Genomic DNA, 17,801 nt, shown 5'->3' with positions numbered 1-17,801 from the left:
AAGGAGCTTTGGCAAGTTGCTGCAGTGCATCTTGTAGATGGTACACACTGCAGCCACAGTGCGCCGGTGGTGGAGGGAGTGAATGTTGAAGTTGGTGGATGGGGTGCCAATCAAGCGGGCTGCTTTATCCTGAATGGTGTCGAGCTTCTTGAGTGTTGTTGGTGCTGCGCTCATCCAGGCAAGTGGAGAGTATTCCATCACACTCCTGACTTGTGCCTTGTAGATGGTGGAAAGGCTTTGGGGAGTCAGGAGGTGAGACACTCGCCGCAGATTACCCAGCCTCTGACCTGCTCTTGTAGCCACAGTATTTATGTGGCTGGTCCAGTTAAGTTTCTGATCAATGGTGACCCCCCAGGATGTTGATAGTGGGGGATTCAGCGATGGTAATGCCATTGAATGTCAAGGGGAGATGGTTAGAGTCTCGCTTGTTGGAGATGGTCATTGCCCGGCACTTGTGTGGTGCGAATGTTACTTTGATTTTGTGTGTGTCTGTGTGTGTTGGCCTTTATTGCAAGGTGGCTGGAGTATGAGAGTGAGGAAGTCTTGCTGCAACTGCACAGGGCCTTGCTGGGACCACACCTGGAGTACTGTGCACAGTTTTGATCTCCATACCTAAGGAAGGATATACTTGCCTTATAAGGTTTGAAATGAAGGTTCACTAGATTGAGCCCTGGGATGCGAGATCTGTCCGATGAGGAGAGATTGAGTAGACTGGGCCTATACTCTCTGGACTTTAGAAGAATGAGAGATGATCCCATTGAAACACACAAGATTCTGAGAGGGCTTGACAGGGTAGAAGCTGAGAGGCCGTTTCCCCCTGGCTGGGGAGTCTGTCTCAGGATAATGGGTCGGCCATTTAGGACTAAGATGAGGAGGAATTTCTTCATTCGGAGGGTGGTGAAACATAAGAACATAAGAAGTAGGAGCAGGAGTAGGCCATACGGCCCCTCGGGCCTGCTCCGCCATTCAATAGGATCATGGCTGATCTGAACCTGGACTCACGTCCACTTCCCTGCCCTCTCCCTGTAACCCCTAATTCCCTTATCTGCTAGGACAATGTCTATCTCCATTTTAAATTTATTTAATGTCGCAGCTTCCACAGCTCCCTGGGGTAGCAAATTCCATAGATTTACTACCCTCTGAGTGAAGAAGTTTCTCCTCATCTCAGTTTTGAAAGGGCAGCCCTTTATTCTTAGATTATGCCCCCTAGTTCTAGTCTCACCCATCAGTGGAAACATCCTCACCGCATCCACCCGATCAAGCCCCCTCACAATCTTATATGTTTCGATAAGATCGCCTCTCATTCTTCTGAACTCCAATGAGTAGAATCACACAGAATCACAGAAACCCCACAGTGCAGATAGAGGCCATTTCGGCCCATCGAGCCTGCACCGACACATATCCCACCCGATCCCCGTAACCCCTACACCAACACATATCCCACCCTATCCCTGTAACCCCTACACCAACACATATCCCACCCTATCCCCGTAACCCCACGTATTTAATCCCCCTAACACTAAGGGTCAATTTATCATCGCCAATCAACCTAACCAAGTCCCAACCTACTCAACCTTTCCTCATACGTCAACCCCCTCATCTCTGGAATCAACCGAGTGAACCTTCTCTGAACCGCCTCGAGAGCAAGTATATCTTTTCTTAAATATGGAAACCAAAACTGCACGCAGTATTCCAGGTGTGGCCTCACCAATACCCTGTATAACTGCAGCAAGACTTCCCTGTTTTTATACTCCATCCCCCTTGCAATAAAAGCCAAGATTCCATTGGCCTTCCTGATCACCTGCTGCACCTGTATACTAACCTTCTGTGTTTCATGCACCAGGACCCCAGATCCCTTTGTACTGTAGCACTTTGCACTTTCTCTCCATTTAGATAGTAACTTGCTCTTTGATTTTTTCTGCCAAAGTGCATAACCTCACACTTTCCAACATTATAGTGCATCTGCCAAATCTCTGCCCACTCACTTAGCTTGTCTATGTCCTTTTGCAGGTTTTTTATGTCCTCCTCACTCACTGCTTTCCCTCCCATCTTTGTATCATCGGCAAACTTGGATATGTTGCACTCGGTCCCTTCCTCCAAATCGTTAATATAGATTGTAAAGAGTTGGGGTCCCAGCACTGACCCCTGCGGAACACCACTAGTTACTGATTGCCAACCCGAGAATGAACCATTTCTCCCAACTCTCTGTTTTCTGTTAGGCCAATCTTCCACCCATGCCAGTATATTACCCCCAATCCCGTGATTTTTTATCTTGATCAGTAATCTTTTGTGTGGAACCTTGTCAAATGCCTTTTGGAAGTCCAAATACACTACATCCACTGGTTCCCCTTTATCCACCCTGTATGTTACATCCTCAAAGAATTCGAGCAAATTTGTCAAACAGCACGGTGGCATAGTGGTTAGCACTGTTGCCTCACAGCGCCAGAGACCCGGGTTCGAATCCGGCCTCGGGTGACTGTCTGTGTGGAGTTTGCACATTCTCCCCGTGTTTGCATTGGTTTCCTCCGGGTGCTCCGGTTTCCTCCCACAGTCCAAAGATGTGCGGGTTAGGTTGATTGGCTATGATAAAAAATTGACCCTTAGTGTTAGGGGGATTAAATACGTGGGGTTACGGGGATAGGGTGGGATATGTGTTGGTGTAGGGGTTACGGGGATCGGGTGGGATATGTGTCGGTGCAGGCTCGATGGGCCGAAATGGCCTCTATCTGCACTGTGGTGATTCTGTGATTCTGTGATGACTTCCCCTTCGTAAAACCATGCTGGCTCTGTCCTATTAAATTATGTTTATCCAAATGCTCTGTTACTGTTTCCTTAATAATGGACTCCAACATTTTGCCAACCACAGATGTTCGGCTAACTGGTCTATGGTTTCCAGCTTTTTGTCTACTTCCCTTCTTAAATATTTAGAATTCTATACCCCAGAGGGCTGTGGAGGTTCATTATTTGAGTCCTCTCCTCATAATCGAACCTTTGGGGCTCGATTTCATAAGCTCCGAGGAGGCGGGTTTGGAGGCGGGAGTGGTGGGAAAACTGCAGAATCGGGGGGGGGGGCAAGAACCCTATCCCACCCCCAACCCGCCTCCATGCCAATGCCCCAGGAGGCGGGTACCCGACCTGTGCTGGGAACCGCCTCCCCGAGGCGGGAAGGGGGTTAGTGCCAATTAACTGCCTGCTAACCGGTAGTTTTTGGTTCAATCCCTATTTTTAGCCCTGAAGTGTGGGCTGTCCGACGGCTCCGAACCACGCCAAGTTAGCGAGGCGGTCCGTCGGTCTGCAGGGGTCGGAGGGGTCGAGATGTCCGGTGTGCAGGTGAGTGACGGGTGCATGTGTGCAGAGGTAAGTGTGTGAGGTAAGTGTAAAGTGTTTTAATAAGCTTTACTTACCTTTACTTTCTCCTGCAGGCTTCTTTCCTTCATAGAGTCATAGAGTCATAGAGTTTTACAGCACAGAAAGAGGCCCTTCGGCCCATCGTGTCTGCGCCGCCCATCCATCCCTGTCCAGTCTAATCCCATTTTCCAGCATTTGGTCCATAGCCTTGTATGCAATGGCATTTCAAGTGCTCATCCAAATGCTTCTTGAATGTTGTGAGGGTTCCTGCCTCTACCACCCTTTCAGGCATTGAGTTCCAGATTCCAACCACCCTCTGGGTGAAAAAGTTCCTCCTCAAATCCCCTCTAAATCTCCTGCCCCTTACCCTGAATCTATGCCCCCTTGTTATTGACCCCCCTACTAAGGGGAAAAGTTCCTCTTTATCTACCCTATCTATGCCCCTCATTATTTTGTACACCTCAATCAGGTCCCCCCTCAGCCTTCTCTGCTCCAAGGAAAACAACTCCAGCCTGTTTAGTCTTTCTTCATAGCTGAGGCGCTCCATCCCAGGTAACATCCTGGTGAATCTTCTCTGCACCCTCTCCAAAGCAATCACATCCTTCCTATAGTGAGGCGACCAGAACTGCACACAGTACTCCAGCTGTGGCCTCACCAGCGTTTTGTACAGCTCCATCATAACCTCCCTGCTCTTATATTCTATGCCTCGGCTAATGAAGGCAAGTATCCCATATGCCTTTTTAACCACCTTATCTACCTGCTCCGCTGCCTTCAGGGATCTATGTACATGTACACCAAGGTCCCTCTGACCCTCTGTACTTCCTAGGGTCCTACCACTCATTGTGTATGCCCTTGTCTTATTTGTCCGTCCAAAATGCATCACCTCGCACTTTTCAGGGTTAAATTCCATTTGCCACTTTTCCGCCCATCTGACCAACCCGTTTATATCGTCCTGTAGCTGGAGGCTTTCCTCCTCGCAATTTACCACCCCACCAATTTTCGTGTCATCTGCGAACTTACTGATCATACCTTTTACATTTTCATCCAAATCATTTATGTAGATCACAAACAATAAGGGACCCAGCACCGATCCCTGAGGTACCCCACTGGACACAGGCTTCCAGTCACAAAAGCAACCTTCGACCATCACCCTCTGCCTCCTGCCACTCAGCCAGTTTAGGATCCAACGTGCCAAGGCACCCTGGATCCCATGGGCCCATGGATCAGTTCTCGGAAGTCCCTGAGCTCACCGGCACAGAAAGCAGAATGGCCGCTGAACTGTCAAAAGCTGCAGCCTCTGCTTTCTGGTCTGGAGAGATCTCTAACTGAGTCTGAGTAGAAGGACTCAAGTTAGAAGACAGACTGTCAGTGTTTGACAGCTTCACAGAGCTGTCAAACGCCGATTTTTCATCTGTCAAAAGCTCTTGACAGATGAAATGTCAATCGCTGACGTCACCAGTAACCAGGTGTCCCTTAATTGGCCTGCTGAGCCCGCTGGGCAGACTTAACAAGATCAATCAAGGGAAAATAGCATGGGTTGGCCACAAGTCAATGGAGGCAGGACTACAACTCCAAAACCTCCCCATTGATAAAATCCAGCCCTTGAACTTGCTGCAATAGATTGGGAGAAGGGGAAGTGCAACGAGACCTGGGTGTCCTTGTGCACCAGTCGCTGAAGGTAAGCATGCAGGTGCAGCAGGCGGTTAAGAAGGCAAATGGTATGTTGGCCTTCGTAGCGAGAGGGTTCGAGTACAGGAACAAGGATTGTCTTGCTCTTCTAGGAATGCCTACCTTGAAGAAGTTCTGCTCTTCTCTGCGACGGGATCTCCGTTTGGCTCTTCAACCTTGTTCATCTTCATTACTTTCAGTTTCCCTTCTCGTGTTACTTCTTTTGGTTCTTTAATTCTTTTGTCCGATCGCAGCCCTGCCTTCGATCTAGTTCCTTTTCTCTCCAGTTTTGAAGAAGGGTCAAACCCGAAACGTCAACTCAAATTTCTCTCCACGGATGTTGCCTGACTTGCTGAGTTTTTCCAGCATTTTCTGTTGTTATTTCGGATTTCCAACATCTGCAGTATTTTGCTATCGTATTGTCTTGCTGCAGTTGTACAGGGCCTTGGTGAGACCACATCTTGAGTATTGTGTGCAGTTTTGGTCGCCTTATCTGAGGAAGGATGTTCTTGCCGTGGAAGGAGTTCAGCAAAGATTCACCAGGCTGATACCTGGGATGGCAGGAATGACGTATGAGGAGAGATTGGGTCGATTGGGCTTGTACTCGCTGGAGTTTAGAAGAATGAGAGGGGATCTCATCGAAACTTATAAAATTTTGACTGGACTGGACAGACTAGATGCAAGAAGGATGTTCCCGATGGTCGGGGAGTCCAGAACCAGGGGTCACAGTCTAAGGATAAGGGGTAAGCCATTTAGGACAGAAATGAGGAGGAATTTCTTCACTCAGAGAGTGGTGAACCTATGGAATTCTCTACCACAGAAGGCAGTGGAGGCTAATTCATTAAATATATTCAAGAAGGAGTTGGATATATTTCTTAAGGCTAAAGGGATCAAGGGATATGGGGAGAAAGCAGGGACAGGGTACTGAATTTGGATGATCAGCCATGATCGCATTGAATGGCGGAGCAGGCTCGAGGGGCCGAATGGCCTACTCCTGCTCCTATCTTCTATGTTTCTATGATTCTATGCCTCCGAAACTAATGGTTGCTCTTTCTCAGTAGTCGCAACGGATGGCATTCAAATATGTGTGGAGAACTTGTCCAGCTCCCGTGACACGTGCACCGTGGAAATGATGTGCTCCAAGCTGGAAAGTGCAAACAAGTACGAATGGTTCAGAGGTGCTGAGAAGGTGGTCGAAGATCAATCACACAAGGTACAGTATGCAAGCACAATGCTAACGGTGTCGCTCACCTCGGGCACTGGGGGAATGGTGTACAGATGCAAGAACATCGATGATCAAACAGAGATGGCCTTTGATGTGGAGGAAACCTGTGCCTTCAGCGAAGTCGTCGAATTCAAACCAGGTAATAAAGGCGTTAATATATCACCCTATCACACACGCACCTCACAGGAAGGCTTGTAGGGGGAATAATTGGGTTGAATTGCACCTCCCGGTGATCAGGAAGGCCAATGGAATCTTGGCTTTTATTGCAAGGGGGATGGAGTATAAAAACAGGGAAGTCTTGCTGCAGTTATGCAGGGCATTGGTGAGGCCACACCTGGAATACTGCGTGCAGTTTTGGTTTCCATATTTAAGAAAAGATATACTTGCTCTCGAGGCGGTTCAGAGAAGGTTCACTCGGTTGATTCCAGAGATGAGGGGGTTGACGTATGAGGAAAGGTTGAGTAGGTTGGGCCTCTACTCATTGGAGTTCAAAAGAATGAGAGGCGATCTTATCGAAACATATAAGATTGTGAGGGGGCTTGATCGGGTGGATGCGGTGATGTTGTTTCCACTGATGGGTGAGACTAGAACTAGGGGGCATAATCTTAGAATAAGGGGCTGCCCTTTCAAAACTGAGATGAGGAGAAACTTCTTCACTCAGAGGGTAGTAAATCTGTGGAATTTGCTACCCCAGAGATCTGTGGAAGCTGCAACATTAAATAAATTTAAAATGGAGATAGACAGTTTCCTAGCAGATAAGGGAATTAGGGGTTACGGGGAGCGGGCAGGGAAGTGGACGTGAGTCTAGATTCAGATCAGCCATGATCCTATTGAATGGCGGAGCAGGCCCGAGGGGCCGTATGACCTACTCCTGCTCCTATTTCTTATGTTCTTATGTTCTTATGAGGGCGCTAATGGGTCGCAAAGCAACTAGCGCCCGGGCGCGGCGGTGTTTGCGCCGCTCGCGAAATCGACCAGACATTTTGCAGCAGCGCTAAACATAGAAACATAGAAGATAGGAGCAGGAGTAGGCCATTCGGCCCCTCGAGCCTGTTCCGCCATTCAATGAGATCATGGCTGATCATGTGAGGGTGCCAGTCAGTTCCTTCAGTAACCCCTAGATGGCACCTTCACTGGTTGGTTTCCCTTTGTTAATTGTGACTAGTTTCTCTCCTCTTTTGGTAGGGCCAAATAAATTGAACAAGTGAACTGTAACTAAACCTCTAAAAAAATCTTTAAATAAACCTTAACAAATCAAATTAAAATTTGGTTGTCCAATCCAATTATGCACTCCAGTCCCCGCGGCGCCCACCGGTCACGGAAGTGCTCGAGCGCGCCGGCTGACACCGCGTGCTCCATCTCCAGGGCCACCCGGGCGCGAACATGGCCGCGGAAGAGAGGGAGGCAATCTGGCTGGATGACCGCCTCGACCGCCCGCTGCCTGGACCAATTAATGGCTTTTTTTGCCAGGCCCAGGAGCAGACCCACGAGGAGGTCCTCCAACCTGCCCGCTCCCCTCCGCACCGGGTGACCGTAGATCAATAGCGTGGGACTGAAGTGCAACCAAAAATCGAGGAGCAGCCCCTTCAAATAATGGAAGAGGGGCTGCAACCTCTCACACTCAACATAAACATGAAAAACGGACTCCTCCAGACCGCAGAACAAACAGGCGGTCTGGGAGTCCGTAAACCTATTTAACAATATATTGCACGGCACTGCTCCGTGCAACACCCTCCAGGCCAAGTCCCCAATAGAACAAGGGAGGACTCCCGCATAGAGAGCCCTCCATTGGGGACCTCCGCCTCCGCCGGAAGGCAAAACGGCACGCCACGGCGTGTCCGGACAGCGGGCGAAGATGACAAAGTGGTAAGTGTGCAGGAGCAGCCCGTACAGGAAACCCCTCCGTGCGGAATGAAAAGGCACGGAGGGCATCTCCTCGAGACGGCTCAAGTTGTGAGGCGCCGGTTCCCGAGGGGGGTTTCGGGGCAGGGCGCCGATAAGGAATTCCGTCTGAACGGGGGAAAGCTCGGACGGGATCGCCCCACGCGCTTGAGCCGCCTCGATACACCTCGTGGCGCCGGGGTGCAGCGTCGCTTTCACCGACTCGATGGCATCGACCGCGAGCCGGACGTTGTCCCAAGACATGTGCCGCGCCAACTCCTCCGGCGCCATCCAGCCCGCTCCTCCGCCATCGAGTAGGTCCCCGACTATAGTCACCTTGCCAGGCACAGCCCTGCGTTCCGCCAGCCACCCGAACTCGCGGACGCGGAGGTGTGGATTCCTGAACAGCGGCTCCCGAAGGACAGCCGCCAATCCTGACGGGGGAGAGCTCCGCCTGGAGGCGACGTAGTTCCAAACCCATAGCAGTTCCTGGTAGAAGACAGGCAGCTCCCGCAGGCTGGCACGCCTGCCGCCCACTTCCAAAAACAGGAGCTGCGTGTCGTAATTGAGGCCGTGCAGCTGGCGGAAAAAGTACGTCGCCAGCGCACACCATCTCAGAGGATTCTCGACGTACAGGTATCTCTGCAGCGTCCGAAGACGGAAAGTCGCAGCCTGGGTGCGGAGGCACACCAACGCCTGACCGCCCTCCCTAAGCAGGAGACTCAGAACCGCGGCAGAGACCCAGTGCATCCTTTTGTCCCAGAAGAAGTCGACGAGCTTTTTCTGTATCTTGGCGACAAACGCAGGGGGAGGGATCAAAGTGATGAACCGGTACCACAACATGGCGGCCACCAGTTGGTTTATGACCATCGCTCGACCCCTGTAGGACAACACTCGGAGCAATCCTGTCCAGCGTCCTAAGCGAGTGGTGACTTTGGCCTCCAACTCTTGCCAGTTCGCCGGCCAGGCGTCCTCGGCAGGGCTGAGGTAGACTCCCAAGTAGAGGAGGTGCGTGGTGTTCCAGGCGAAGGGCCTGAACTCCTCCGGCAGGGAGTCCACCCGCCACTGACCCACCAGGATTCCAGAACATTTCTCCCAGTTGATCTTGGCGGAGGATGCGTTCGAGTAAATCTGCTGGCATTCCCGCATCCTCCGCAAGTCAGCGGGATCCGTGACCGTGAGGAGCACGTCATCGGCGTAAGCCGAGAGGACCACCTCCACGCCCGGCCCTTGCAGAGCCAATCCCGCCAACCTCTTCCGCAAGAGGCGCAGGAAAGGCTCCACGCAAATGGCATATAACTGGCCGGACATGGGGCATCCCTGACGCAACCCCCTCCCGAAGCGAAGGGGCACCGTCAAGGACCCGTTAACTTTAATCAGACACTCTGCGGCAGCGTACAGAAGTCGGATCCGGGCGACAAAATGCGTCCCGAACCCGAATGCGCGCAGAGTCCCGAAGAGATACTCGTGATCCACCCTGTCGAACGCCTTCTCCTGATCCAGGGAAAGGAAGGCGACCGACAGACCAGCCCTCTGGGAATGGTGGACCAGGTCCCGGACCAGATGGATGTTATCGTGGATGGTCCGGCCCGGGACCGTGTAGGACTGGTCGGGGTGGATCATGTGGGCCAGCACGGCGCCTAGGCGAGCAGACATAGCCCTGGCAAAAATTTTATAGTCCGTGCTGAGGAGGGAGACCGGGCAGAGATCGCCCTTCTTAGGCAGCAGGACAATAGCCACCCTGCGCCAAGAGAGGGGCACCTCCGCGGTCGCCAAACTTTCCCCCAGGACCCGCGCGTAGTCGCCCCCCAAGACGTCCCAGAACGCCCTGTGGAACTCCACGGTCAGCCCGTCCAGCCCCGGGGACTTTCCCCTGGAGAGCTGGCGGAGGGCGCCGGTCAGCTCCTCCAGACTCAGAGGAGCGTCCAATTTTTCGGCGCCCTCCAGGCCGACCTTCGGCAGGTCCTCCCACAAAACTCTGCACGCAGCCTCGCTGGACGGATCCGGAGAGAACAGAGCCCCGTAATAGGCGCGGGCCTCTGCACTGATTCCCTCCAGATCCGAGACCAGAGATCCGTCGTCGGCCAGCAGCTCCAAGAGCTGCTTACGGACCCCCCGTCTTTTTTCCAGCGAGTAGAAGAAGGGGGAGCCGCGGTCCAGGTCCCGCAGGAACTGGATCCGCGACCTCACGTACGTGCCTCGGGACCCGACAAGCTGCAGGTCCTTCAGCGCGCCCTTCTTCTCTTCGTACACCAGCCGCAGGGCCGGATCCTCGACAACTTGACCGAGACGGGACTCCAGGTCGAGCACCTCCTTCTCCAACTGCCCGACCCGGGCCCCCCGCCTCTTGGTCGACCCCTTCGCGTACTCCTGACAGAAGAGACGGATGTGAGCCTTGCCCACATCCCACCATAGCCTCAAGGAGGGGAAGCCCCCCTGCTTCCTTCTCCAGCCGGCCCAGAACCGACCGAACGAATCCCGGAACCGCGCGTCCTCCAGCAGCAGGTTGTTAAAGTGCCAGTACGCGGAACCCCCCCCGCGCGCGCAGCGGAACGAGCTCCGCCCACACCAGGTGGTGGTCCGTGCATGGCACCGGCCGCATGGAAGCCGCCGGAATGCAGGAGACGTATGCCCGGGAAATGTAGAGGCAGTCGATCCTGGACGCTCCTCTCCCAGACCTCACGCAAGTGAAGGCGCTGGAGTCGGGATGGAGATTTCGCCAGACGTCCACCAAGTCGAGGGACCCGACCAGGTCCCTCAACTTCCCCACCGACGCCGGGCTCGGCTGGGCACCTGTGCGGTCCCTCGCCTCGAGGGTGCAGTTAAAATCCCCCCCCGAGGATGACGCACTTGCCCGCGTCGATGGAGCCCAAAAGAGTGGACACTTCTTCAAAGAAGCGCGCTTGCTGCGCACCAGCCTGAGGGGCGTACACGTTCACTAGATGGAACGGCACGCCCCCCAGGCGAACAGTGACCTGGAGCAAGCGGCCCGGCACCAGCTCCTTGACCCCCAAGATCTCTGGCTGAAAATGCGGGGCCAGCAAGATAGCCACCCCACTGGAAACACTGGAGAGGTGACTCATGTTGACCCCTCCTTGCCACTCCAGGAGCCACGTGGCCTCGTCTCCCGGAACGGTGTGGGTTTCTTGCAGGAAGCACACCGCATACTTCCCGTCCCGAAGGACCGAAAAGTTATTAAACCTGCGGCTAGCTTCCCTGCTGCCGTTGACGTTGAGGCTGGCTATGGTTATCTTCATTTCAGAAGCACAACCAACCCCTACTTAAACCTAACGGGGGAAGGGAGGGCGGCCGCTAGCCGACCGCCACTCCCTTAGCAGCCCGGTGAGGAATGCCCGGAACCGACGCAGCTCGGACAGGTTCACGCCCGCGTCCGCACCCATGGTCTTGTAGGCGACGCGGGCCGACCCGATGAGCAGCGCCAGCCCCGACCATCTGTCGAGGGCCCGCCGGGTAGTGCGGCGACCCTGGCACGTGGCCACAAAGTCCCAGAGGTCCCTGATGGGAATGAGAACGAGGGGGGTCCTGGCGAGGGGCGCGAGGTCATCCATCGCCTCCTCGGCGACGGCATCTAGATCTTCCTCCGCCCCTACCGCCGAGTCCCCGTCCTCCTCCGGGGGGTCGCCACTGTCGGCCAAACCGTCCGCCACGCAGTGCGCATCGGGCGGCTCGGTCGTGAAGGCCGGCCCCGCCTCCGCCCGGATCCCACCCCCAGGATCGGTAGCGGAGGAATTCTCCCTGAGCTCCTCTAGGGGGGCCGGGCCAGAAGACAGCGGCGGTTCGGAGACCCCCTCCGCCTCAGATGCCTCAGACGCCGGAGGAATTGGGGAAAGAACAAAACCCAACTCCTCCAAGACGTCCGGCGCCAGAGACACAGTCAGAGGGCCCTCCTCTTCCCTGCCACCGGCCTCCGACCCAGCAGATGGGGTGACATCGGCTAAAACCTCGACCAGGTCGAGCAGCCCCTGGGAAATGTCCGGGTCGCTTTGGACGAGCTCACTTTCATCAAACTCGCCCGACCCAGATCCCAGGCCGCCCGACCCGTCGAGGGGTAACGGCACCGAGAGATAATCTACTTCTGCCGCGGGTTGTTCCGCGACCCCCGCCCACGGGCAGGGCCTCGTCCCCATCGCCGGGAGGCACGTGCTGGACAGGCACATCTGCCTCAGCCTCCCGAGGGACAGGCGACCCCCACTGAACGCCGGAGATTGTGACAGCGGGGGGGGGCGCACTACCCGCGGCGGGCGACAACTCCCCCTGTTCGGAGGGACCTTCCTCCTCCCGGTCCTCCTCCTCATCCAGGGGGTCACGCCTTCTTTTTAACGCGGGGGGAGCGAGGGAGACCTCCATGCATGTAGAGGCCCCCTCCTCTGCTCCCTCCGGCGGGGCAGGTTCATCAGGTCCCCCGGGCCCGAGCCCGGCCGCAGGTATTAACGTTTCCGTCTCGGCGGCGGCGGCCACAGGCTCGGGCACGAGGCCCCTCCCACCCTCGCCTGCCCCGACCAACTCCGCAATGAGCGCGGGTGTCAGGGGCTCTAAGTCCAGGGGCTCACCCTCCACGGGGGGACCCACCCTGAGGTGTTTGACTTTCCCCCGCGCCTTTTTTCCACCCGGACGCACTCCCTCCCCCCCCGCCGGAGGCCTTGATGGCATCGGCCTCCGACGACGACCGCGCATCAGTTGTTTGGGGGCCGCGGCCAGACCCGGGGAGAGGAGCAGTGGCGGCGACAGCCTCGGCCACGCCAGATGATCTGGCGGCCTTGGAGGCGGGGCAGTTCTTTCTAATGTGCCCCACCTCCTTGCTGGCGTGGCACCGCACACCGTCCGACGTCCAAAAGGCGCGGTAAGCGGTCTCCTCGTGGAGGACGACAAATGCCCCGTCGGTGTCCTCCTCCCGCGCCAGCTGGATGTAGACCTGGCGCCGGAAGGAGAAGACGTGCCGAAGGCTGGCTTCCCGGCAGCCAAGCGGGATAGGCGCAATCCCCGACCTCACCTCCCCAAGTTGATGCAAGTTGGGGAGGAGGAGCTCACCAGGAATGTAGGGCGGGACGTTAGAAATAACGATCCTCCTCGCGGTGGCCTCGAGAGGATCCACCGCCAGGAAGGTCCCACCCACAGTGAGCCCCTTTGTGATGGCCAGGGACACCGCCCGCTCCGACCCCAGGAAGAACACAGCCTTCCCGTACATTTTTGAGGCGGCGAGGATGGCTGAAGGGCCGACAACCCCAGCCATGGCCTTAATGCACGCCTCAATTGTCATGTTGTGGTGGGTGTAGCTCTTCACCCCAAGCTTTTTGGTAATAAGAAGCAGCGGGAGCGGCTGTGGCTGTGGCTGCCACTCTCGCGTACGACCTGGCTGACCCCGCCACCGGCGAAGATGTACTCGCCATTATGGGGTGGTTCTTTTTTTTAAAAGAGAAAGCTACACTCACCCCAAGTCACAGGCCTGAAGATGTTAAAAGGCCTCCGGAAAATTAAAGTCTTCCCTTGAGCAGAGGGAGCTGTTAAACTAAAGGCCCGCCTCTCCCCTTGTTAATTGGAATTGGGAGAGGGGCCTTCACCCCTCTGCTCAAGTGGCAATTAGTAAAAAAGTTTTGAAACAGAGGTGCCTCCTGAGAGACCGGGAGAGAGACAGAGAGAGGGAGAGGTGGGGGTGGGTAGGAGGGAGGCCGCAAAGGCAGGGACGCCACTCAGGATGGCAGGTGGGTGGGTGTCGGCAGGGGGTGCACTCCCCGATGGAAAAATAAAGTCTCTTGTGGGTGGTCTTCAGGCAGGGGGAGAAGATGTCTTCACCTGGGAAAGCTGGAGAACAGCCCAGGCTCAGCCCCACACCAGGTCTTCGCGATGTACTGAAAAGGCTTCACCTGGGCAGCTCCAGCTAACCCAGGCCAGGCAATGGAAGGGGCTTTTGACGGCCCGGTCTTCTTTCCTCCCCCTACCCACAATACAAAGTCTTTGGGGAATGCACCGAATGACACCCCCCTGCAGAAGTTCAAAATAGAAAATAAGTTGCTCCTACCCTCCTTCCAAGCAGTTGATGTTGAGTGCCGCTCCTCTCCCCTCTCTCCCTCTCCTGGAATGGAGGCCTATTTGGGGAGGCAGTGATGGAAAGGCCTCTCCTGTTGTAAATGCTGACCTCCTTTTTCCCTCTCCTCCTCTCTCTCCAGGCACCTCGGTAGATGATGTTGCTGCCGGTTGATGGTAGTGGTGGCCTGGGGTCTCTCCTTCGCCTCCACTCCCTGGTCAAGGAGACCACCACTTTCCACCCTGCTGCAGCACGACCAGCTCCACAGAGAGCAAGGTCTGTAATGAGTGTGAGGGTGCCGGTCAGTTCCTTCAGTAACCCCTAGATGGCACCTTCACTGGTTGGTTTCCCTTTGTTAATTGTGACCAGTTTCCCTTGTGTTTATTATTTAGTTGCCTTTTATTAGGTTTATTGGTTTCACCTGTTTTTGCTTGTATTTAAGTTCTGTGGTTTCTTCCCTCTGGGGTCAGCCCTGACAAGAGAGTTAGTCTTGACAAGATGCTCAGTCTTGACTAGGTGCTCAGTTGTGGACAAGCCGGTTGCCCTGTGGTAGCTTGTCTTGAGCTCAGTTTGGACAAGCTGGTTGCCTCATGGTAGCTTGTCTTGAGTTCCTATCTTGACAAGCCGGTTGCCCTGGGGTAGCTTGTCTTGAGCTCAGTCTTGACAAGCCGGTTGCCTCACGGTAGCTTGTCTTGAGTTCCTATCTTGACTAGCCATTTGCCTATGTGGTAGCTTGTCTTGAGCTCCTATGTTTTGTAACTGTTTACCTGTGTGATTCTAGTAAAGTAATGTTATTTAAGACTGCATATCTGTTTCTCGCCTTGTCTGTCTGCATTTGGGTCCAGAACCAGCCTCGCCCGGACAGCACGGCCCCGTGCCTACACGGCCCCGTGACCGCAACCCTGACAGATCATCCAAATTCAGTACCCGGTCCCTGCCTTCTCCCCATACCTCTTGATCCCTTTAGCCTTAAGAAATATATCCAACTCCTTCTTGAATATATTTAATGAATTGGCCTCTACTGCCTTCTGTGGTAGAGAATTCCACAGGTTCACCACTCTCTGGGTGAAGAAATTCCTCCTCATTTCAGTCCTAAATGGCTTACCCCTTATCCTTAGACTGTGACCCCTGGTTCTGGACTCCCCCGCCATCGGGAACATCCTTCCTGCATCTAGTCTGTCTAGTCCTGTTAGAATTTTATAAGTTGGAGGCAGGATTGGAGGGGTTAAAATAGCAAAATCGGAGGGCACGAACCCACCCTGCCCCCCGACCCGCCTCCATGCCCGTTTCCCAGGAGGCGGGTATCCGACCTGTGCTGGGAGCCGCCTCCCCGAGGCGGGAAGAGGATTAGCGCCAATTAACTGCAGGCCGTCGGGCTGAAGGACTTGGAGGGGTCGAGATGTTCAGGTGAGTGATGGGTGCATGAGTGCAGAGGTAAGTGTGTTTGGTGTGTGTAAAGTGTTTAAAGAAGTGTTACTTACCTTTACAGCCTTCCTTCCTTCAGGTCTCGGGAGTCCCTCATCTCACCGGCACAGAAAGCAGAATGGCCACGAGCTGTCAAAAGTTGCAGCATTCAGCTTTCTGTTCCAGGGAGATCTCTAAATCATCCTGAGAGGAAGGAATTAACTTAGAGTACAGATTGTCAGTGTTTGACAGCTTGAAAGAGCTCCCTCAGTACTGCCCCTCCGACAGTGCGGCGCTCCCTCAGTACTGCCCGTCCGACAGTGCGGTATTCCCTCGGTACTGCCCCTCCGACAGTGCGACGCTCCCTCAGTACTGCCCGTCCGACAGTGCGGTATTCCCTCGGTACTGCCCCTCCGACAGTGCGGCGCCCCCTCAGTACTGCACATCTGACAGTGCGGCGCTCCTCAGTACTGCCCCTCCGACAGTGTGGCACTCCCTCAGTACTGCCGCTCCGACAGTGCTGCGCTCCCTCAGTACTGCCGCTCCGACAGTGCTGCGCTCCCTCAGTACTGCCGCTCCGACAGTGCAGCGCTCCCTCAGTACTGCCCCTCCGACAGTGCGGCACTCCCTCAGTACTGCCCCTCTGACAGTGCGGCGCTCCCTCAGTACTGCCCCTCCGACAGTGCGGCACTCCCTCAGTACTGCCCCTCTGACAGTGCGGCGCTCCCTCAGTACTGCCCCTCCGACAGTGCGGCGCTCCCTCAGTACTGCCCCTCCGACAGTGCGACGCTCCCTCGGTACTGCCCCTCCGACAGTGCAGCGCTCCCTCAGTACTGACCCTCCGACAGTGCAGCGCTCCCTCAGTACTGCCCCTCTGACAGTGCGGCGCTCCCTCAGTACTGCCCCTCCGACAGTGCGGCACTCCCTCAGTACTGCCCCTCTGACAGTGCGGCGCTCCCTCAGTACTGCCCCTCCGACAGTGCGGCACTCCCTCAGTACTGCCCCTCCGACAGTGCGGCGCTCCCTCAGTACTGCCCCTCCGACAGTGCGGCGCTCCCTCAGTACTGCCCCTCCGACAGTGCGGCGCTCCCTCAGTACTGCCCCTCCGACAGTGCGGCACTCCCTCAGTACTGCCCCTCCGACAGTGCGGCGCTCCCTCAGTACTGACCCTCCGACAGTGCGCCACTCCCTCAGTACTGCCCCTCCGACAGTGCGGCGCTCCCTCAGTACTGCCCCCAAACTTCTGACTCAGAGGTAACTGTGCTACCCACAAAGCTGTGGCTGACACTGGGCGTAGAAATACTTGTTTTTTTAGATCACGCACACACACAGCCCATCAAATGACCTGTCCGTGTAGCTCCTCTTTGACAGTCGCTCTCCATGTTTTGATATATTTTTACAGGTGGTTCTTACTCGAATTATTTGAGTGTGAAGCTGATTCTCACTGCTGCATTCCTGGCCATCATTCTCGCAATTTGTTTCATCGCCATCTTCCTCTTCCGACAGAAATCCAGTTAAGTATGGTTGAGCTCAGAGCTGACTGCCGGGGCAGCATTAGGTGTTCACTGAGGAATGGCTGTGGCAGGGAGGGGAGAGGAGGCAGCCCTGTGACTGAGAGCAAGGAATCTAGCAAGACAGAGAGAGAGAGAGGGAGCGAGAGAGAGAGAGAGAGGGGGAGAGCTAGAAACACAGACAGAGAAATGGGAAAAACACACAATAGAAGCCCTACATGCAGAATTCTGCCGAAGCATCCTTCGCACCCAAAGAAAAACGCCAACAAATGCATGCAGAGCCGAACTAGGCAGATACCCACTGATAATAAACATCCAAAAACGAGCACTAAACTTCCTAAATCACCTCAAATCTAGCTCCCCAGACACCCTTCATTTCAAAGCCTTTCAGACCCAAGAGCTAAACCCAGAAAAGAGTCCCCTGAGTCAGCTGCTACTGAAACTAAGTACTCAGCCGGACCCTGACCAGCCCCAGACCAACACAGCCGTCCAAACACCAATCTGAGTGAACCAAATCATTAAAAAATGCAAAGAAACCTACCTGGAACATTGGAACAAAATAACCGAAAGCCAAAGCAGATTAGAATGTTACCGGGCCCTAAAAAGAGAATATAAACTGGCAGACTACCTCACGACCATCAGAGACACAAAACAGAGACAGACCCTCACCAGGTACAGACTAAGCGACCACCAACTGGAAATTGAAAAAGGCAGATACAAG

General features: G+C 54.8%; 1 protein-coding gene across 1 annotated transcript in view; it reads left to right on the top strand.

Moving 5' to 3' along the window:
* Positions 1 to 6,077: 6,077 nt before the first annotated feature.
* LOC147081080 (uncharacterized) overlaps positions 6,078 to 17,801 on the top strand; it is a 20,181-nt gene continuing 8,457 nt past the window's right edge. Inside the window, exons 1-2 of the mRNA XM_085980957.1 lie at positions 6,078 to 6,380; positions 16,972 to 17,082. Coding sequence (XP_085837083.1) covers positions 6,146 to 6,380; positions 16,972 to 17,082 — 346 coding nt within the window. The 5' untranslated portion in view covers positions 6,078 to 6,145. The remainder of the gene's footprint in view (positions 6,381 to 16,971; positions 17,083 to 17,801) is intronic.

This window comes from Somniosus microcephalus, unplaced genomic scaffold (genome assembly GCF_052327205.1).
Source record: "Somniosus microcephalus isolate GS21.2 unplaced genomic scaffold, FLI_Smic_1.0 scaffold794, whole genome shotgun sequence".
NCBI lineage: Eukaryota > Metazoa > Chordata > Chondrichthyes > Squaliformes > Somniosidae > Somniosus > Somniosus microcephalus.
Note: the sequence above shows the minus strand (reverse complement) of the source record. Positions and strands in the feature narration are given on the sequence as shown.